Source organism: Sebastes fasciatus, chromosome 5 (genome assembly GCF_043250625.1).
Source record: "Sebastes fasciatus isolate fSebFas1 chromosome 5, fSebFas1.pri, whole genome shotgun sequence".
NCBI lineage: Eukaryota > Metazoa > Chordata > Actinopteri > Perciformes > Sebastidae > Sebastes > Sebastes fasciatus.
In genome coordinates, this window is record NC_133799.1 from 4424576 (window position 1) to 4448348 (window position 23773).

The 23773-nt window shown below is 42.2% G+C and overlaps 1 protein-coding gene across 15 annotated transcripts in view; it reads right to left on the minus strand.

Annotated features, from left to right (window-relative positions):
- Positions 1 to 23773, minus strand: part of ptprsa (protein tyrosine phosphatase receptor type Sa) — a 278016-nt gene that overhangs the window by 110658 nt on the left and 143585 nt on the right. For all 15 annotated transcript variants that reach the window (XM_074634605.1, XM_074634606.1, XM_074634614.1 and 12 more), the window contains one exon: positions 23136 to 23277. In XM_074634605.1, the coding sequence (XP_074490706.1) occupies positions 23136 to 23277 (142 nt within the window). The remainder of the gene's footprint in view (positions 1 to 23135; positions 23278 to 23773) is intronic.

Genomic DNA, 23773 nt, shown 5'->3' on the forward strand with positions numbered 1-23773 from the left:
GAGGAGCTACGACTTGAATAAACACGTAAACTGCATTTCATTAAGAGTCTGGCTCTCCCAGAAGGCTGCATCGAGGCATCGGAGACGATTAAGAACAAAGACCAGGAAAAGCATTGTGCTTTCTTTGACTTCCTCTTTCTCAGAAAATGACTTTGCATTCTAATGGTTGGAGAAACCATCCTGTAGCCAGATACTCACAGACTGCATTCCCACTATGTCCATTAAGAACCATGTGTCTTGATCAAATGCCCTTAAGGAGGGAACTGACTCCCTGCACATATTCTCAGTATAACAAGTAGTAAATAAATGGCTTTACATGCAAGAAGAAGCTCGGAGGAGGAGACAATAGAGTGGAAAGTAATACCAGAAGGAAAGCCTGGTAATCCCGGTGATCTAGCTTCCCAATGTTCAGTGAAATAAATGACACTCTAGTTCATTTGAGGTTTCACAGAGCTCTGCAAACCCAACAGTTGGTTGAGACACACTATAACCACCAATAGAATAGCAATTGAGAGACGCAATCCGATTTCACTCTGGCATTAAAGGTGTAAGGGTTGTAAAGATTTAAGCCTCTTTCTTTGACTGTCATTATTGCTACACTTATTCAAGAACCACTGCACTAGCCAGGAAAGATTGTGGTATTCTTGCAGCTAATACTCTGCATGATTGAGCAATTACTTCACTGTTTAGAGACGACTGTGTCGTGCGCTCTGTGGTCATTGTTCTCCTTATGCAGACTCCCCCGCTCTCTTGGGGCAATTAGTCCCATGGGTCAAATCGCTTGACATCTACCCCGACTGGAGCCAGGACAGTGACTCATTCTTAAATGATGAAAGCCGAGGGGGAAGCACCCCGAGCTGTGATATGCATCAGAAGCCTGAGGCCACATCACAACTCGGAGAAGATTGACTGACTAAGATGCTGGCCAGTGGCACAGCAGAGGTCACTGTTCATCTGGAGAGACAATGACCTCATGTCCACTCTGCAGACATCATGGTGGTGTCATCGACACCAGGGGAGCGCTAAATTAAGGGAAATTGGGACTGTGAGTTGAGTCACCGGTTGAGAGTCTGTCTGCCTTTAAAGGGAACTTTAATTTTCAACCAGATTTGGGTTGTTGCAATGTGAGTGGTATGTGCAAATCAATAATGTTCGGCGTCCCTCGGTGTTACCGGTGTCCGCCGAATGACGCATTGCCTTTAGACGGAGGGAACACGGAGGTTCATTTAAGCATACCACCCACATTGCAATGATACAAAGCCAGTTGAAAATGGGCAGTTTCCAATTAATAAGGAGAGCTATGTCTTATTACATTTTCCACTTCATAAAAATATGACTGAGCAATGAAATCATGATGGATTAAAGTAATTCATAATTATTTAAAAATCTTCTATTTGTGACCAATGCCGTCTCATTTTAAGTCGTGCCACTTAGAGCATGATATTGATATCGATATTACGACAATATTGTAGGGTTGATTATTGGTGCTTTCACAAAATATTTAGACAATGAGATTTTTTTTATAATCATCAGTATTGTGGATATAATAACTAAGTGTGTAAAGGCAAATAATAGAACAGCTAGAAGAGTCTGGTAAGTTCAGAAAATTACATAATTGTACTGTAATGTAGCTTTTAAAACCAGGAAAAGACAACACTTATGACATATTACGATATCCAAAATCTCAGACAATATCTAGTTTCATATCACGATATCAATATAATATTGATGTACTGCCCAGCCCTAATGCCTGCTAAGTACTTCATATTAAAAAGATGGTAAAATCTAAAATATGATTAATATTTTTGATTTACGTAGTTTACATAATGAATCAGCCCTGAACTTTTTTTTATCTTTTATTCATTAGTCACCAAGATAAAAAAGGTTGTTGTTTTATGCATGCACTTACATTATGCACTGGGTTTGTATGGAGAATGGAGAGTTATTGCATGTGCAGTGTGCGCACAGTTACTTGGCCAACAAAGCTGATTTTGAAACATTGAATCTTGGAAAATAAACGACACATGGGAGAACAGAAGGAAGAACCAGAGGGTCTCAAAAAGAAGTCCAAACAGGTCACTAACTTAGGCTGACATCTGAGCACGATGAATATTTCAATTCTAGGTTCAAAGAGGTATGGGCCTTTACACTGTTTTAGGCTCTGTGCTGTATCCTCTCCATCGATTATTAATGATCACCCGTGTATAATCTCTTCATACCGAGTTCCCCTGAAGCTCAGAAAAGCAATGGCATGGCAAGCCTACTCTTCACTTTACCAACTTCAGAACAAGACAGCGCAATATGTTCTCACAAACTCCCTCTTCTGTGTGTCATCGGTGATCTGTGTATAAGATTCCATAAAAGGTGCTGCAGTCTCGTACCCCTCTAGCTAGTCTGGTCTGGTCTGGCCCGCTCTCTGGGTGTTACATTCGATGTATTTGATGTTGTCGAGGCCTATCTGTGCGTCGCATCCCATTAACTCTGCCTTCACGGTATGAAAACAGTAGACAGAGGCCGACACAGACTACAGTAATGAAGCTGGAAACATACACAGTAAGTGGATTTGAGACTAATGAAATTAGGCAATTGACAAAGGGAACCTGCCTGAAGGAGCAAGGGAGGGCAGAAAAAGGTGGGCGAACAAACAAACCAGCCAAAACAGCAGTAAACAAGACGCAGGGAGGGTGGATTCATGGAGATATGATGCTATCGTTACAGCTGCTCTGACCTGATACAGCACCGGCAGCCATTCCTGAATAAATGGCATGTATGCTGGTTGCTTACTTCCCCAGGAATAGAATCTGATACCATCTTTCCCCCCTGAAGCTTACAGGCTCTGTCGATAAAGGCGGCCATGCAAAAATAAATAGATCACTCATCGAGGGAGAGTTACTTCAGGGTTAGCCAGCCTGACTGTGAAGGGGAGAAGGCAACCAATGACATGGGCTGATCGTATCCTAGAATTCCCAAAGGGCCAGTCGGCCATAATGGCGTAGCAATTGCATTTCTACGACGTGTACTGGGGGTTCTCTGTGATGACAAATCTTCACAGGCCAAATAGAATCGATGTGTGTGCAACTATTGGTCAATGGCAACGTCGCTGTTTATTTTGCCGGGAGCAGCCTTTGTCACTTACGCCAACAATCATCCTACAACAGAGCCATGAGACACATGCTGCAGTTACACCCTGCAGTGTGCCACCACTTCTCAAAGTACCATATCACTTCTAAATCGTTTTGTTTTATCTCACAGACATACACATTAAATTTTCTTTATCACGGTGTAAATGCTAAAGCTAAAATATGAAAGAATAAAAAACAAAGAAACTATCTAATGGAGTCTTATATGATGATCATCTTCCTGATTTAAAGGATGTAAAAACAAGCCTCACCTATTGGGTTACACAAGACTCCACAGGTACATTTTTTTTTGCGTTTAAAGGGACAATGTGTAAGATTTGGCGGCATCTAATGATGTGGTTGCAGATTGCAACCGAGTACCCCTCCACTCACTCCTTCCTTCCTTCCCAAGACTAGTGAGTCACTAAGTGCAAAACCGTGGTAGCATCGTTCACCTTACCATAATAACACTACTTTAGGAGCAACGGAAGTCAGACGATGGTTGGCAGTACCACGGTTTTGCACTCTGCGACTCATGTTACTGTATTTTCACAAGTGTGTCGGAGAACTATAGTGGCCTTCAGGTAACGTAAAAACGCGAAAGGCTCTCTCTAGCACCCGCTTCTTATGTAGATACTGTATATAGGGCTAATTCTAAGCTAATGAAAACACAATGATACTTAGTTTTATATTAGATTATACACTAATGAAAACAACGTTATGTATATTACATTCCATTTTTTACACACTGGCACTTTAAAGAGAATATTAATTTTCCCAGCATGCATCCGGTCGCCTTCGTTGGGCCACATTTTTGCCTTTTTGATGCATCCCATTGATTTGGAAATTGGCCAGTGCTCATAAACCTGTCGGCATATGCTAATGATTGGTATTTAGGCATTTCAGCTTGGTCCTCTACACCGCTGTGACACTTGGGTAGTAATGACAAAGGCCTTGTGATGACACCACTGAGACCATTTTGTAGTTAATCAGATGGAAAATGATCTGGACAAAACATGTTTTCAACATTGAAGGATGCATATTTTCTCACAAGAAGTTGGAAACTGTTCAATAGGACTTGGACAAGTTTAAAGATCCCAACTTCCTCAATGAATATGTAAATAAGAGTAGACTTTCAAGTCATGCAAAGGGAAGAACAGTAACCTAGGGTTACTGTGATGGCAAACGGTACATGTCCACTCCATGCAACAGCTGGCTTGCTCAGCATGACTCCAAAGCTAAACCTCATACAGGCTCTAATTGAGCTCATCTAGATTTTGATTTTTGTCATTCTCTTTAGTTTTTTTTGGGTTGGTTTGAGTGCCATATTATCCATAATTGTCTTTAATTTCGCTTTCACCATTTAATATCATTACACAAGTGACAGGTGCAAAGCCTTTAATCAGCCTCTGGTTAGCTTAGCCACTGCCCGGCTGTTAATCTGCAGACTCATGCCTGCTGTTGCGTTCTGCTTTCTATCATGCTAAGTGTGGCCCTCCTAAAAGGTCCGTCCCGTCCTTTAGACTCATTTAACTCTCCTGACTAATCCCATTCCCAGTGATTCACTGCTACCAAACCAAAATCTCTTTTTAGCATATTTAAGTCTGGTATAGTCATAACTATACAAAATGGCTTTGTGATGAAATATATCATCTAGTGGGCACTTTCACTTTTTCCAACATACAGTATATTGATGAATGAGTGGTCCAAGTGGAAATTGAAAGTTTAAGTATAACCTTGGAACTCCTATTGTCAGTAAATAGCAGCATCATTAACTATTCACCATCTGTTGCAAATACAATGTAATACTGCGTCATTAAATGTACTTTACAGCGCCATGAATAGTACGCCCAACCTATGCTCTACTACTAAATGAGCACTTAACCCTGGCGCCTGTCAGTTCCAGTGCCTTTCTCTACCTACTGACCGACACAAAGAATAAAAGCTGCGTCTTTTGTAATGCTGGTAATATGCTTTACTCAATTAGCTATATACTATTACACATGACACTTAACCCCAGTGTGTTCGTGCTCTGCTCTTCCATATAAGCTTAACAGGCAACTGAATCACTAGCCTTGGGAGCGGTTAATATATTATACTGTTTATAGATATTAATTTTATTATAGTGCGCATGTCATCCATTTTTATCTGATGTCAAAATCTTTGACACTTCAAAGGCGCTTGTTCTGAGCCGTCAATGATCTCATAGAGAGGAGAGAGATATAGTAAGAGAGAGAGGTAAAACCCGACTGGCTGGGACTGCAGCAAATGCCGTGGGGTGCTCCGCCGTCCCCCGCACCCATTACTCATATTATTATTTTCACTTACTGAAATGATTTAATTTCATCAGCAGCGTAATCAGGTTAACTGATTACCCAGCGCCACGGCATAGAGACACAGGCTTTAAGCAGGTCTGTGCATTAATACCACGGAGGGACTGCTGGGGGAGAGAGAGAGAGTGAGAGTGAGAGTGAGAGCAAAGGAAAGGAAGAGCAAGAGAGAGAGAGAGAGAGAGAAAAGGAAACAGAGGTTAAGATTAGAAGCTACAGGATGATACATATAGTAAAAGAGGATGAAGAATACCGATGGCACGCTCTCTTTCACTCGCATAAATAGATGTTTAACTAATGGGCAGACCCAGCTGCTGGGACTCTAGACAATACAGTTTCATTTGCTCTGTACCTACAACGCAGCCAGAACTGTTCACATCAAACAGGCAGGCCAGAGACAAGAGAAGAGTGCCTGTGTTAAGAGAGAGTTCAGCTGGAGTACAACTGTATTTTGGGATTGTCTATTTTCTCGAATGCATGAGTGCATGAATGGTCTATGCAAGTATATACTGGAAAATGCTACGTTTGATATATTTACTGGAATGACGTGAGTAAATTTCCAAACATTTCACCCAGGAGCCTGGAGTTTGTGTCCCGAGTGAAACCAGAAGTCAGCGTTGACTTATTTGTCATTTACTTAAGTTACGCCACTTCCGGAGCTATTTTAACCCAAACCACGATATTTTCCTAAACCTAACTAAGTAGTTTTGTTGCCTTACCAAGTTCTTTCCTGTGAAGATGGAAGTTTATTTTGAAAAGACTGGAGTGGCAATTGACGAATGAACATTTGTAGGTAAATGCACGAAAAATGAGGAACAACTTTTCGTAAGATATAATAAACGTATGAGAATACGTTGAACTAGAAGTTGGTTGAGGCCCCAGTCCATGGCCATATGTAAGTATGTAATAATAATGTATAAATCCCAAAATAGCCCATGAAATAAGGAATTATCCCACAACATTATTCATATCAAACATTAATAATTATTAGTTATTCTCAGACGGATATGGCTGTTTGTTGCGTGTAGAGGTGCGTATGTGTACAGTAGTGCAGCAGTGGCACTGAAACGGGGAAAACACGTCAGCCTGCTGCGCCGCAAAGCTTTGAATATCTTTGAATATTTCTCACCAAAGCTTCGAAGCCCAAAAAATTGTATTTGGGACAGCCCTACACCATAGTTCCCCCACTTGTCACCATAATAGTTGAGTCTACAGAGTTCCTTCACAAATGTGAACCACATATTTGAGTCTAAATGGTTCTCATTCCAATGACCATATACTGGACGCTTGACGACTAAGAATCAGGTAAACGGCTCCTAACTCAGAGTACATTCAAGACCATACACTTGTATTCTTTATGTCGTGAAAGGGATCAATCAGTTGTTGTCTGCACTTGGTTGTGCTCTGAAGAAAAGCAGCTAAAAACCACCAGCTATTGAAAAGAAAAGAATGTGTGAAACCAGGTGTAAGCTCTTTATTCCATACAAACAGCACACCTGTCTATTTCACTCAGCAGCTTTCTTGTCTGTGGCTGACAGCTTGTAATTGGTGATGATGGTATACAACCAAATGTTTATCTTCCAACCAAACCGAATGCAAGTTTAAGAAAATTCTGAAATTTCCCTATCTTCAATGCATCTTTCCATCACATTGCCTGGATTCTACTACCAATGGGATTCCTGTTGAATTGTTTGAGAAATATACAAAGGGAGACAGGGGAACAGTGACACAGAAAGATCCAGGGACAGAGAAGAATAGCAACACAGGGGGAAATCTAATCACAGCGTCTCTGGCCCCGGCACCGATAGCCCTCTCTGGATAGCCATCTCAGCTGAATAATGGTTATTATACAGCGAGCACTCAACCTCTACCCCCCTGCTCTGTTCCCGGAAAGACGGCTGATGTCCCATTGGTATTCTCCACACCTAGCACATCTAGCCACCAAGGGCAACATTTACATCCAAATCTCCGAAATACAACCCGAGAGAAATAGTCTGAAAGACCAGATGAGAGAAAGGAAGCGGGCAGAGGAAAAGACTGACAAAGGAACAGTGTGAGAGAGAAAGATTGAAAAAGGTGAGAGGGACAATAAAAGTAAGGCAGAAGTTTGCAGCATTGCTTACTAAACTGAAAAATAAGTTTGTTGGGTCAGCTTTCTGACCATATGAAGGTATATTTAAGGGAGCTGTTGGTTGACTGTGCACCCTGTGGTCTCTGAGGCTGAGAAAGAATATATGTTTAAACAGTTTCAGACTACTTTTGTATCTTTATAATATAAGTGTGCTGTATATTCAGATGATATGCGCGTCCTGTAAGGAGAAGGTCACAGGCTTGCTGGGTGTTCCATTAAATAACCCTTGACTCTTGCGGTTTGACCCTATTTTAAGTGGCTAAATGTAAATATGCGAGAGTGACAAAGAACTAAAGTCTGGCATTCAAACTGACTACTCTGACAGGTCTGACTGTTGGCGGTTAGCAAACACTTTCCACACCACCTCCAATTCTGAACACGGCCCATATTAGGCCACAGTCATAAAGCTATCATCACCGCTGAGCTAAACAGCAAGTAGACCGCTTGTTTGCCAAAGAAAGACAGTGACAGCAGCCAAGAGGGGGATATTTTGGAGAACAAATGGCAGCAAGCACCACAAGTATCAGCTATGACCACGGTTTTGTCAAATGTGAAAGCAAAAAGAATCAAAGAAGAGAGGAATTGATGGCAAATAACAAACCGAGTAAAGAAAAACCTGTTTATTGGTAAAACTAGGCAGGGAACACTACTTCACCCTCAGGCTGAGCCTGATAGTAATACTGGGGCATCATTTCCTGTCCATTATAGGCAAAGAAGGGAACTCAGGTTTTGTCCATATAACATCTGAGGCTGCTATATTTGAGAAGGTTTCCAAGTTCTTTGTGTGCTGTATGCAGTGTTTTAATCGCTTATAGCAAAGTATTTTGAAGTCTAAAGGAAGTAATAACTGCTTGCTGCTTGAAATTATACCATGTTTTATCTGTTATTTATTTTTTCAGATTTGAGGACCCTATAAACTCACACACCGCTTGGTGGATACATTGTCAAATAAACACACTGCTGCTGCAGTCAGTGTTTCTGAGAGTGAATATATATATCTTTTTTTCACTTTTATTTATTCAGGAGAGTGAACGCCCTGATCACAATCACACAGGTACACATTCACACCTGGAAGCTGTCCAGTACAACCACAGCCTGATCTATTGGTCTGCTGGCCACTGAGCAGCTCCACTGGAGCAGTTGGGGTTCAGGTAATGATACTGGCCTGAGCTGCTGCTCCATTGTCTGTACAAAATCCCATTCACTTGCCTGTGGTAGAGATGAATAGCTAAGAACTCACAATATAAAACATATGTTTGGTGAATCTGAGAGACCTCATACAAAAGCAGATTTGTCACTTAACTACGGTGTTATACTTATATACATTATGTAAGTAGTGAAGTGTCCTTTTTGTGCTACTTTGATCAAATAAGGAACGCCTTTACTTCCTCATAATGTCCTGAATCAAGAATAAAGATGTACGTTATCTCAATATGATACTTTCATTAAAACTCATGAACGGAAGGAAGCTGCACTGATAATGGTTGCACACATTTTTACTCGTTTAATTTAGACAAATGGAAGATACGTTTCCATCATTATTTTTTTACTGTGGATTTTATTACTTTATCTATCTAATATGTGTTTCAGCTGTTGAGAAGGTTTTCTGACCACATCCTCCATGTCTTTGCCCAATGAATGAAAATGCTGGAAGCCGGGGTCAAGTCTAAAATAGTAAAACATACAATACAGGTCGTTTCCCTGATGTGGCGAGCCACCGTGATCGACACAGCACAGATAAGAGAGAAGAGTAATTGTCAAGGACAGCTCCAGAGATCCCCTGCCTGCGAGGAGAAGAGGTGGAGGAAAAAAAACAAACATAAAAGGTAAAAAAAATCTGTTTATCCATCTCAACTGGTGGAAGTTTATCGTGTTTCCTCTTTCTCTCTCACTCCCTCGCTCTCCCTCTCTCTCTCTCTCCTGTCTTGTCAGGCTCCTGAGGCGTCTAGGGTAAGACAGGCGAACTCCAGGGGAGACAGCGGATGAGGCCGGGGCCATTAAAGGAAATGCCTCACCGTAGAGAAACGTCAACCAGTCAGGTCTGGTTTAGTGGTGGGTGGCTTTGTGTGTGCATGTGTTTTGGAGGGTGGGACTGTGTGTGGAGGCGCAGTGGGCACCTTGAAACCTGACGTCTGTGATGTTTACCACACAGTGTGGGTGGCGATGCTGCTGCACAAGCCTCTCAAAATGGACTTCTGTTGTTTCATTGTTAGAGAGTTGTAGAAAATGCATGTCATCTCATTCAATAACAAGAACAATCTCAGCTGTATTCTCCTGAAACACAACCACCAACCAAGGTAGGCTCAGTAAAGGTATGTAGAGACCCTTTCAGGCATGCGCCATGCTTGCGATATTGTCGTCAAGGGTTGTTTTTGCATGAAAATCGCTCTGGAAATCTGTCTAAGAACCTAGTAACATTTTTCTCTGTTTCAATTCAAAGCAGACTTATTAACAAATGCAGCATGTTCAAGGTTATAGAACCTTTATAGTCTTCCGACCACTCAAAGCGCTTTACACTACATGTCAACATTCACTCATTTACACACACATGTGTATGTATATACGTATATACAGTATTAGGGCAGTCAAAGTTACACGATAATAACGCATTAACGCAAATATGTTTTAAAGCTACTAATTTCTGTAATGAATTAACGCAATCAATATTTCAGAGGTTGTAGCGAGCTCAGTTTTAAAGCTAGAGTGAAGATACTGGCATCATATGAAACTAGAAAACGTAAGGAACCCATTGGTACCAACCCAAGGGGTCCATTGACCTCTGACCTCTGCAGTACCTCTGAGGGTTTCTGGACAATAATTGTCATTGTTTTGTGTTGTTAATTGATTTCCAATAATACATATATACATACATTTGCATAAAGCAGCATATTTGTCCACTCCCATGTTGATAAGAGTACATTGTTGCTTTAAGGTACATTTTGAACAGATACAAAATGTGCAATTAATTTGCAATTATTCACTATTAATCATGCGATTAATCACAATTACATATTTTAATCGATTGACAGCCCTAATATATATATATATATACATATATATATACATATATATATATATGTATATATATATATATATCTCACAAGGAAATTAAATGTGTTAATAATGAAACTGAGCCAATGTCTGGTAGCTAGACATGTTGTCTTAAGGGATTTCTTCCCACAGCGTGTGGGGGAAAAAAAGGAGCTACATGAGAGCCAAACTTCTCAAGTTATTTAATACAACTTTTTTAAAATCGGTAAAGTGGCTTGGATCCTGTCAGACTATGTAACTACGCAGCATAACTCTATGTCATACCTAATTAATGATGACATTGATGAGAAAGCGTACTGCGGGGGGGTTCTCTGACAGCCCAGTGAGGCGCAGCCATACGTTTGGAGTCACGAGCAGGAGTCTTTCAGCTGGAAAACAAGTTTTAGAATTCATCATTTCAACAGCCTGCGTGCTAACTGAGAACGCTCTTCTTCCCTTGTGTCAATATTTTCATCACCATTCTTCGGCACTGCGTCCTCTGTAGAAAACAAACTCATCTACTGAGGATGATGCTTTTCATATGTGAAAACAGTCGACATATGATGTGGATTGCCCGATGCCAAAACCACTGCTTTAACAGGGGGTGAACGGGGCTTATATGTAGTGTGAGAATTAAGACTTGGTACTCCTGACATGTGGAGCAAAGGCCTCTCTAAGCTTCCCAAACAACTTTGGGCCAAAACAACACCGGATTGAGCGGGCTGAGCTGCTGCGCTGTGCCATGTCTGCCAAAGCAACTAATCTAACCCAAACAAAATATGAAAAACCTGAAAACAAAGAATGACAGTAATTGCAAAAAGGATTTGGAGGGAGGATGATGAGGTGTGAGGTCATTGTGTGGGTGGGCCATTAGCTTAGTGCACTAAGCTAGTAATGACAGGTTTGGAGGCACCTTTGGTGAGAAGAACAGCAATTATGAATATGTGGTGGCTGGAAAATCAGGGCCAGTCGAAAGACCTGCCTGGTAATTGCTTAATGTCACTTCGAGATGTGGAAATGACAAGTGGACATGGCAATGAGCGTCACACAGGATGTAGGCCTTCACCAGAGGAGGAAAGAGTTGGAGTATTGTGACAAATAGACGGAGAGGTTGTGGGTATAATGCTGATAAGCCGCGTAACAAGCAGGACTGTTAGGTGGGAAAGTGGACAACAAAAGACTTCAGCTGCAATTTCGCCATCATTTCCTGCTGTAAAGCAGCGTTTGACAGACAAATTGGTGAATGGTCAAATACTCTGTCAGAAAAAGGAACCTGCAAAAAAAAAATGAAAATAAGAGAAAAAAAATAGTGTACCAAAAGGAAAAAAAAAAACAGATTCCCCTTCAGCTGTAACAACCCCATTCACACAGAGATGTGATGCTTAAACTATGTTTTTCAATGGAAGGATGTGACAGAAAATGTGGGTGTATTGGTTTGTGGGCAGAAGGGAAAGAGAGGCTAGAGCAACACATGCTGGAAGTGGCGTTGCACTTTAAGGAGCCAAGGAGCACAACGTTCTTTAAATATGAACAGCTATGGTTGAATCCAGTAGGATCTGGGCTTTACTCCAGAACACAAGCTATGTAATCACGAAAAAGTCCTGGATAGCATCTACCAACTGGCCTCTCTCTGACCGCTATTCCCTTCACACTCTCGTTCTCTATTTGTCCCTCTGATGAGTACATTTCACTAAGAACTACAATGCTCTAACAATATTCATATAATTAAGTCTTGGGCTTTAGAAGATTTGCTTGATTATGCATTGTGTTGTATACCTAGTTTAAGACGTATCACACTTATTTTACCATAGAAGAAATACTAATAATCATGCCGTTAAGTTCGTCATCCATCTTTCACCACAGGAAAGCGTAGGCACGGCACTTGTGAAGCATGCAGGACTTTAAGTCTTATCAACTCTGCCAATCCTGCAGGGCCCACAGCACGACCTCCGCGTTGTTCGACTTCAGTCACTTGGGCTGTTGGCTCATGTATATGCATGAAGCTGGAGGTCCAGGCCACCAGCCTCGCTCTTTATGCATGAGTTGGGCCACTCCAAAGGTCGTCACTCACACCGTTTCCACAGGAACCACCTCTTCCTCCCTGCTCTCATTCCCTGCTTAATGTGGAGCACCAACACTATCCTAGTAGGGTTTGGATTGTTGATTTGATTCCTGCACATTATTATTGCATTGATTTTTAATTTTTTAATAGATTCCACATACTCATTATACATTGTATAAGCTGCACTAATTGTCCAATTGAACATTAATATGAAAAGTGCACGTACACATACTCAGACCAGCAGTAGTTTTAGGCGACTGATTAAGATTTCCTCAGTCATCCAACAAAATCATAAGGGACCAAAATGCTGCCACAAATTTAATTAATGGAATATAATGAAAAACATGATGCAGGAAATCTAACTACTAACTTCAATCAAGGTTGAATTAAATATAGATTTGGATTTTTATATTTTCAGATATGTAACAATATTTTTTTGATTTATTTTAAGTGATTGAGTGGAGGTAAAGGAAATCAATTTAATACATTGTGATTACATTAAAACTAGGGCTGTCAATTGTTAATCGCAAATTAACCGCACATTTCTTATCTGTTCAAAATCTACCTTAAAGGGAGATTTGTCAAGTGTTTAATTCTCTTATCAACATGGGAGTGGGCAAATATGCTTTCCTTATGCAAATGTATGTATATATTCATTACTGGAAGTCAACAACACAAAACAATGACAAATATTGTCCAGAAACCCTCACAGGAACTGCAATTAGCAGTTGACTATAAATTACCCATGTGATTATCATAAAGTGGGCATGTCTGTAAAGAGGAGACTCGTGGGATAGAACCCATTTTTATTTACATATCTTAAGGTCAGAGGTCAAGGGACCCCTTTGAAAATGGGCATGCTTGTTTTCCTCACCAAAATTTTGCTTAAGTTTGGAGCGTTATTTAGCCTCCTTTGCGACGAGCTAGTATGACATGGTTGGTACCAATGGATTCATTAGGTTTTGTAATTTCATATGATCCCATCTTCATTCTAACTTTAGAACTGAGCCCACTACAACCTAAAAACCGCAAGTTGTGTTAATGGCTAAAAGATATTAGTGGAATTAAAACAAATTTGCATTAACGCGTTATTATTGCGTTAACTTTGACAACCCTAATTAAACATATTTGAATGTTTTATAGAGAAAAAAGACATAGGCTAACTATGCTTGGCCACTATGGGTTTCTCATTAAGGAACAGACTACGAGAATGACCTGATATGGGAGGAAATATAAGAGTATCTACAGCCACAGGTTGAATCACCAGGACAATCGGCCCTGTGAGTGCTTATCGTTGCGTAAAAGTGTCTCGGAGACACTGATCTTTCAATTTAGTCTCCTGGGTAACTCGTTGCTGCGACAAAGGATCCACTTATCGAAACTTTCTAGCCAGAGGTAAACATATCAGCCAGACCCTAACCCTTATTCTGCTTGCCTCTCCATCTCTTCCTTTTTTTCTCCCTTTGTTTTACTCCAGCCCGGTGTCTTATATTGGCTGTGGCCGGATGCCTAGGGTGGCCAAGGTCGCTCTACTTGAGCAGGAATTATATGAAATTGATGGCGATGGTTCAGGAGCTAGCCAACTCTGGCTGGAGGCAAGCTCCTTCCACTTATCCCGCTCCATCTGCACCACCTCTCTTCTCTCTCCCTCTTTCACCTTTATCTTTCTTACTACCACTCAGCTTGTGTCCCCCTTTCTTCATCCTTCAATCACACATGATTACTGCATTACAGGTTCCGAGGATCAAAGGATTCAGAGGCCATAAACTCTCATCTGAGTGAATTTCCTCTGGAAGGAACTTTTTTTCTACACGAGAGGAAGACAGAGTGAGAAAGATAGAAGGCTGGCAATATTCTGGCAGGCATACAGATGCCAATACGGAGGTATGAAGTGGGGCAGGGGGAGGAAGAGGTGAAAGGTGGGAAGAGAGAAAATCTTCCAAGAGGAGAAATGAAGTAGGACAGCAAAGGGAATATTTCTGAGGAAGAAACACAAAACTTCTTAAGCCTCCGATGAGAGATCAGGGGCTTGAGGGCTATCCATGTGGTCAACATCCGCTTATTGATTTGTTGTTTGTTCCAAGCCTGCCGTCTACTATACACTAATAACATCAATAACAGCGAGAGAATCCCAACACAGCACGGAGCAGCTACTCATAAGCACCATTACAGAACAAAACAAGACATTTGCTGCACACATAATCCTCCTCAAGTGTAAGAGCCAAATAACAATCAGGAAAAAAAGAAATGCTAGTTGTGCACACAAAGGGAGAGCATACGGTTAACGTTTGCAAGTGAAACACTGACTAGCTGATAACAGGAGCCTCATGCAAGAATGAGTTCACTGTGAGCAGGTAACCTGCACCGATGGGTGCAGATCTTAACAGCACTAAACAAATGTATTATTTACTGGTGGAGGCGGTGAGTGCTGCTCGGGAATGAGAATTGACTTGTTTGTCAGGGACAAGCTAGAGATAAGCAGCTGGCAAAAACAACTGAGAGAGTACACGGCATTGGCTCAGTGTGGACTCGGTCACATAGGGGTATGTCTGGGTCTCTGGCTCCGTTAAGAGCCTTCTTTCTCTTCACTCTTTTATTCAGGTGTTTACGTACTTGGCATTCTGTGGACACTTTCATTCAATTGGCATAAAAGTTTGAACATTTTAAACAACCAGCAGAACACATGCAGTCAATATGCAAAGAAAGTCAACATTTCAACAGTCTCCACCAAAACGCAAAGCCTTGCATTACTCGCGCAAGTTTGACCGCCGGGATCATTTGTGTTCATCCGCATCACTCACCACTAGACGTGCCGGAGAGGTAGATACCAACAACGTTTCATCAGCCATGGCCAAAGTAACAAATATTGCTGCATTGTACATTGTACAGATACATCGAAAAAAACAAACGCTGTCGTGTCGGGGTTCATAACTTCATCCGGCGCCGCTCGGTGAATTTCATCGAGGTATGTTCACTGTATCTAGCAAGCCACACGCCGTTACAGCGGTATGAACCCGAAATAAACACATTGTGCTGTGATTTAATTGCAAATAAAGGGATCAAAAGGATGCCAAAATAACAACATAATGATGCCAATTTGTAAAAAAAAGTCTGAATCATGCTTTATCAGGTCTGTTTGAACTATTAAAATGGGTGTTTTCTGAATGGAGTTCGGATCGATCACTACCAGGCTATGCTAACGCATTAATACGTCAGCAACGCTGTTGTTTATACCATAGACAGTCTGTGGTCTATACACCTAGCGTTCCGTCCAGTAATATGATGTACTATCGTAGCTCTTGGTGCCCATGCCTCCAATGTTTTTTCCTCCATTTCTGATTAACAACGACAGACGTTAGTGACGACAGGAGGATAATCTCAACGTTGATTTTTTTTAATTGAGGCGACGAGTGTGCTGCTTGTCTCCATTGTTGTCCTAGTCTAGTAACCACAGGTTCATTGTCTTGAACTCACAAGTACATTAAGATACAGTAATTGTACTAATTTCTTCATATAGCTATATTTCAATGTTTCTAGTATTTTCCTTCCTTCTACCTTCTTTGCTTCCTTACTCGCCTTCCTGCCATTCTTTTCTGCATTTCCCCCCCTATCTGTCTTGCTCTCGTATAGGTGTATGAGCCTAGTGGAAGAGGGCAAAGGTCACCTCAGAGGCAGGCGGTGAGGAAGAGGAAGAACAGCCAGATCCGTTGCTGATACTGCCAAGCTTATTCTTCACTGTCTCATTACAGGGCAGCAATGCCTGCCCGCTGGCTCGCTCTCTTACTTTGTCTCCCTCTTTCTCTCTCTCTACACACAGACACGCACACACACGCAACTTAAACACACCACAAACACTATTGTCACACACCGGCTGTCAACCATGCATACTTGCAAACACACATCAGGGAGCTCTGTCCAACTCTGTCTCTCATGCACACGCACACACACCTGCTCATGTTTCACTATGTGTCTTATTAATTTTTCATCCAGCCTGTCTGAAGCCCTGGACTCACCTCTTCCTCTGAAATAAACACACATACACACAAAAATAAGCATTCAACCCTTCAACACCAAAACAGCACAGCATTAGCACTACAAAGAGAAAAACCAGGAGAGAGAAAAATGACCACTGACAAATCAATGCAAAAGAAAAAGATGTAAATACGAAAACAGAAAAACTTGCATCTTGCAAAAAAGTAAGTTTTAGGTAGAGAAGAGTTTTCTCTTAAACATAGTGAGAAAATGTAAAATGTAGTTTTAAGAGGTTACAAAAACCCAAGGGGTCATGAATGGACTCAAGGGGAATATTTCACAAACCTAAATGTGTATTTGCGCTGGTGCTTGTTAGACACGTACAGGGAATACTGATGAAATGAACAGCAAGGGGGAGAAATGTTCTATTTTTCTCTCTTCTTGTCATCTCTCTTTTCTCAAACTGTCTCTTCCTCTCCGTCTTAGCCTCGGCTCAGACTTTTTAAAATCCGAAACTATTTTGAAATCGGATTGCATCACGCACACAAGGAGAAATATCACTCTTTCTTAACTCTGATTGCAAAAAACATACGCACAGTAAAAGCTGTGAAGATCAGAACAGCTCATAACATAACCTAACGTCTTCTTCAACATTCGTCTCCCCGCTTTCTTTCCCTCCTCCTGTCTCCATCTTCTCCTTAGTATTGCTCATTATAGCTGAGGTTGCATCCAAGTATTTCAAAGCAAAGTCTAATTCAGTTTCATCAGTGCAGCAAAAACATGTTAATGCTTAGGTAAAATAGTTTTGTCTACAAAAGGACTGGTGAAAAATGAGGGACTAAAGATTGTCTGCCCAGTATATAGGATGCTGTGGCATACTATGCATTTAGAAAGGAAATGTACTGCATGTGTTCCAGCCCACCCTCAAGAAATAGATCTGTTTTTTCCTGTAGTTTATTTAAAATCTACTTGATAAATAGCTGTATCACACACATGCACACATCACCCTCCAGCCTGCTGTCCACTCCAACAGGCTGTACTTTCTCTCACACACAACCCATTGAAATATGAAGAAGAAAGATTGGTAGAGACAGAAAAGAGAGAACAACTGTTCAAGAGAACATAATGGTAGAGATATTGTGTGTGAGAGAGGCAGAAAAAGGTAGACGCAGAGCAGAAAGCAAAAGGTGAAGACAGGAAATAGAATGTCTTAAGGCTTGGCCCGGAGCCACTGCTGGTTGAAAGGTTGATTGGTCTCCGTCCCTTTAACTTTCACTCCAGTTCTCCTTCCCTCTCGCTGCCGCTCACTTTCTATTCCCCTCTCATCACTGCACCTCTGCCTCACCCTTTTTTTTGTCAACCCTTCTCCCATAAAAAGGTAGCTAGGATTCACTGGGCTTGATCTGTGCACAGACTGTGCCATGTACCAGGATCCAGGAGAAGCCCATTAAAATTCATCATTACCTGCTCCTTCACAAGAGAGCGGCCAATTAGCAGACAGCCGGATCAAACAGTAGGCACGCTACGCCCCAACTCCCCTCTGGGTAACACCCCAACCTGACCGGCACGGTGTGGCAGATGGGCGGAGTTTCCAGTCAATTTAAAAACCGGCAAATTGCAACGGCACATGCAGCTTGTGTGAACCTGAATTCATGTGTACATTTCTTGGTAACATGGTTTGACATGGCTGTATCCAAATGGAAACGGTATCATATACTCTTTGGCAACAATTGTGATCTGAAAGCTGAGATCAAAGTCCGGCTTCAGTGACATTAATACCCTTTTCCCACCAAAATTAGCGTGTATATGCAGGCTTTTTAAACACAAGAAAACCCACTAACAATAGCCGATAAACTCCTTTCCCATTGCGTCATGGATGCAGCAACCGGCATCGGAAGCAGGGTTAGTAAACAGTGAAAATGTTTCTAATGGTTACTTCTTTTTTTCTATCCGTTACTTATTCAGTCTCTCTTCCAAACTCTAAAATCAGAGCGGTTTTGGTGAGTTTAATCTCGTCTCTGTCGAGTTTGAATGAAGTTTGGTTTTACGACGATCAGCGAGGTGAAATTATTGTCTGACTGGAGCCTGGTGGCTTTGAGAAGAGCATTTTAATTGTATGTTTTGTATGTTAATAAATTATGATAAGTGTCCAAATACCTGTTGATTTTATTTATCATATATTCACTTCAACGCGCGTCGCATAGCAGCGCACCGGAAAAGGGGTAAAAGGAGCTGGAGCCGATAAATACTCATGAATACTGCAGTCATTTTGTCCAGGGAATGAAGGCCGATTGTAACGTTTCCCACTGAAGACAAAAGCCAGATGTTAGTGGGTGTTAGTGAGTTTTTGGCCTGTGGGAAAGGGGCTTTATATAGATTGCATTTACCCTGGCAGACATTAGTTGTACATGCATATGTTGCACATCTGATATTTACCTGCTTCTTCTCTACCTTAGAGTAGAATTATCCCCAAAAAAAGCTTTCACCAGAGAAAGAAGAGGAGGAGGAGGGGTGATGTTAGGAGGAGTTGGAGGCAAAACTAAAGAGAAAAAAATCCTAAAAATATATATGAACTGAATCAGCGGTGTGGATGAAAACCAGACTAGCTACTTGGCGTGCACCGAGAGAAAGCAGGATGATTGGAAAGCTTTAGTGGAGAGTAAGAGAGCGATGAGGGACAGAGAAGGGTACGTTTGATTGGTTCCACCTGGCCGGGAGTGGCGAGAGAAAATGAGCAGGATGCGAGCGTGACTGTGTGGGCGTGTGCACACAGGTACACGGCTGAAAATGAAGGTCACGGCTAGGTCTGGTGTCCAGCACTCATGCAAGGCCAGACCAGAGAACTCATCTGTGAGTGTGTGTGTGCGTGTAGCTGGTTCAAACAGCCCCGAGCAGACTTGACTGTTACTTCATGAGAAAAACTGCAGATCCTTGGCTTCACCACTGAGGTTTAACTCAACCAACATGATTACTTCTGCCTTACTGTGATCTGAACGGTGGTGTTTTTCCAAACACACTGATAGACACATCATATTTACAACTTGCTCAAGATAAAAAATGAATATCAGACCAAATCTCATCAATTACAGTTTTTCGCTCGTTGGGATGCCGCAGGGGAGAATCCATTTGCAACAGTAATCACAGGGCTAAAGACTGCAGCAGTCTATGATACAAGCACACAACGCGGGATAACTCCCCATGATCTCCCCACAACAGCGTGAGCTGACAGTATCCCAGTGGCAACTTTGCCTTCCTTTTGACACTCTAAAACACTTGCCTGAAACAAAAGAAAACTGGGAAATCCTAACGACAGAAAAAGAATGTTCCCATGACAAAAAAGGAACGCAGAGCAAGTTGAGTCAGATCTCCAGAGTGTGCTTCATTCGCTTGTCAGTCCCTCTCCAAGGACTCCCAGAGGACTGTGTGCGAGTCTTAGTGGAGCCAGATGGCCCCCATCTTAGGTATTCAGCCGAGGCAGTGGAGCAAGGAGGTGTCACAGTCGATCCTGAACGCAACCTGCCATTGCCACCAACGCGAGCACCAATGCACACAAACACAACAGACAACAGGAGAGCAGGTGGGCTTGTGTCGTCGGAGATAGGGTTTAAGTTTAGCCTGTTTGTAACCTCTTTTGTATGATAAATGTCTATGGATTTGTTTGCATGTTCCAGAATGTCTGTATCCTGCTGTGTGTACATGCTATTGTAGATGTAAGTTAGTGTATGTACAGCATATGTTGGGAGTTCTAATGTGCATATATTTATCAGCGCAGACAAGCATCGAATGTGTGTGTTAATTTTCTTTCAAACTCCAAGCAGAGCCCAGATGCTGTCATGGCAGATTTCTGTCACGCTAGGACAGAAAAAGCTGGTGGACTGCAACCCTCTGTGTGTTTATGTGTGTGTGACTATCCATATATTCAGTATTCATGATCATGTATATGTCCAGCGAGTTCCATGACCCTTTGTTATTAAGTATGTACCCATGCTAGCATTACATCAATGTAAAAAGCCGTGCATGTTGGTTTAAATGTATGTTATTCTATTTGTTAGTTTGTGCATGCGGCTGTATTTTATTCGCAAATGTGTGCCACGGCTTTCCGGCCAAGTCACCCATTGTGGCGACCCATTTTCCTGCCTCTCCAGATCCCACACCACAACCCCTGTGTTTACTGTGGATGTGTCCCTTGTGCCGTGTCCCATATCCCATAATCCTTTGCCCCTGTTCCAAGAACCCAGGTCCGGCTATTGTCCTCTTCACCTGTTCTACATTGCCAATCATCCGCAACACAGCCCCCCCCCCTCTACCCCCCCTGCCCTCCCCAACGTTGTCTCCCTTCATCTTTAGCCAATTTTCCTCCATTTTTTTCCTCCTGTTTGTTCCTCTGGTTTGCTCCACTTCCATCTCTCTTCTACCCATTTCACCCTAATCACCTTTCTCCATCCTCACATTTCTGTGTTTAAATTCTCTGATATTTTCCATTTATTTTTTCTCTCTTTATCTTTTCCCATCTCCCTCCTAATGGGTTAAAGCAAGGGGGCGCACCTCATTAAAGGTGGAAAACAGAGAGAACGTACTGCTCTCCACCTCCGCTGCTCGTCTTGCACCTTCAACCCCCGCCATCATCGCGCTCTCATCCCTCCTTCAGTGCCGAGTCATGCCTGGGCAGGAGGAGAGCTGCTGTCTTCCTTCTGGGCTTTAGAGGAAACCTTGTCGAGCTGATTCCAATAACTTTTCATTTACCTCCTGCTCCTGTGGACCGCCCTGGGTTGGCCCTGTGCTCTTTCTCACAACTGCACACACTGACGTGCACATGCCTGGGCTTGAGGTCTAAAAATGTGTCTGCTTGCTCCTTGTTTTCAATTTGCTTGTTTCCAATCTGTCTCTGTGTGCCTCTCCACTCTTTCTTTGTAGAACACTTTCCAGATATGATTTTCACAGCACTTCATAAATAAATTGGGTTCTGACTATAAATAAAATGTTAAATAAACATAATTTAAAGTAATTGTTTTGAGCATGAAACTATTGATGCAGGCTGGGTCCTGTAATGCCAAATAAAGGCTTTACAAAAGATCCTACAAGATGATTTTGGATTCAAGAAAGTCCAAGAAATGTCAGATAGTGTGTGTCCATCAAAAGTTCTTAAGTACAGCACCAAACTGCTAACTGCAATGTACATCGCTCTAGGCAAGGGCATGAGTAGAATCGTCACAAATGTGAGCATGCATGTAATTTCAAAGTCTAAGTACCACATTTCAAAATGTACATCAAGTTTTGAAGGGCACCAGAGGCACTCACAGCCCCCTATAGCAACCAACAGCATGCTTCCAGGGTGGGGGGGTTTGTTGCTAACAATAACTAACCCAGGATGCTGGGCCAGGCTTCCAATCCCTGCCTGGTCCAACACCCCACCCCACCACACTGCCTGTGGATTTGACAGCCAGGAAGGCCTAGCTCGTGTGCTGCCAGCCAGCCAGCAATAGCTCAGCTTCATCCAGCCCTGGAAACATGGCAGATGGCGGCAGGAGAGAACAGAAGAGAAGACATTGGCTGTGTGTGTGTGTGTGTGTGTTTGTGTGTGTGTGTGTGTGTGTGTGTGTGTGTGTGTGTGTGTGTGTGTGTGTGTGTGTGGCGGACAGAGACAGGTAGAACGAGAGAGAAGAAAGCGAGAGCGTGAGACCACATGCTCGCTCGCCTATGATACCGTCCTCCGTGACCTCTAAGCTAGAGCTAAACAAATGGTATGATATCTTTGCTGAATCTCAACCGGCACCTATATAGCAGCAGATCGATAAAAGGTCCACAAAGTTCAGCTAGTTTTGTTATTTTACACCTGTTTATGTGGGAGAGTGTGCGTCTGCAGACACTGTGCCCTGACTGTGTGCGGGTGACCAATCAATCTTTTTCATTCTGGGATCCTATGGGGTTTTCATCACGGGGCAAATAGAGGTTCAGCTCTTCCCTGAATGGACAGTTGATTAGTTCCATCAAAGTGATGGATCTTGATAAACAGCCTGTCCATCTGTTGGAAGCGAATATGAGTCCATTCTAGGCGTCTCTGCACAAAAGCTTTAGGAGATAATCCTCCACATTTTCACATATATTAAATTGGCGTCCATAGTGGTGATTAACTGATTTAGCTTATATACTGTAGTAGTACTGAATAAATGAAAGCTTTTACAGACATCGGGTAGGTCTTTACCAATAAAACCCACAGCACACAGGAAGACAATATTTGTACGTTCCAAATATGCCAAAATCTAATAAAAGCTTTTAGAGCTAAATCCCAAAAAATGGCTTACTGGACAAATACTAGAGCACTACCTACACAAATTCCAAGCAAAGTGCATCCCTCACTTGCTGGCAAGTGCACTACAGAAACTCCAAGGCAAGATGTCATCATAAAATACCTGAGGAGCTCACGGACGTCCACTTTAATGATTTATTTTGTAGTTACCCCTCTGCACACCGTTTCATAATGCAGGACTCACCTCGGATGATGGACAGCTTGGCATTGACGGTAATCTCGGCCTCGCTGTTCTCAGCGACGCATTCGTAGATGTTCTCGTCACGTGGCGCTCGGAGAGGCTGGATTCGGAGGACGGCGCCGGCACCCTCGTCGAACTCGATGGTCTGTAGGGTAGAGTAAACAACGAGGTTAGGTTAGAAAGATGTGGGAATCCGTTTAGCATAAGTGGGTATTAGCATGAAGCACCAGAGCTACTATTTTCTTGAAGGATGAGTGTCTGTATTCTCATTTTTCCATATGCAACTAAGCTAATTAAGATGCCAGTTTCTCAAGATTGATCATAAAGAAAACCAAAGACATATGGAAGTGAGTTACAACATGATAACCTTGGTAAGAAAGGTGCAATGTCTCTATCTGTTATAGCCTTTGGTCCTCATAAATACAGAACTACTGAAAAGGAAACACACTCTCTCTCTACACACACACACACACACACAATCCCGGCCCCATATCTTTTGCGTGTGATGTGCTCGCTTTATCGTGTCTTCATCTCTTGTTTTTATCTGCAATTATGCCCTTTGTTCTCTGTAAAGCCCGTTGTTTTGAACCTTGTTGAAAGCGCTTCTTAAAAACAAAATCAGACAACACTCGCGCAACATG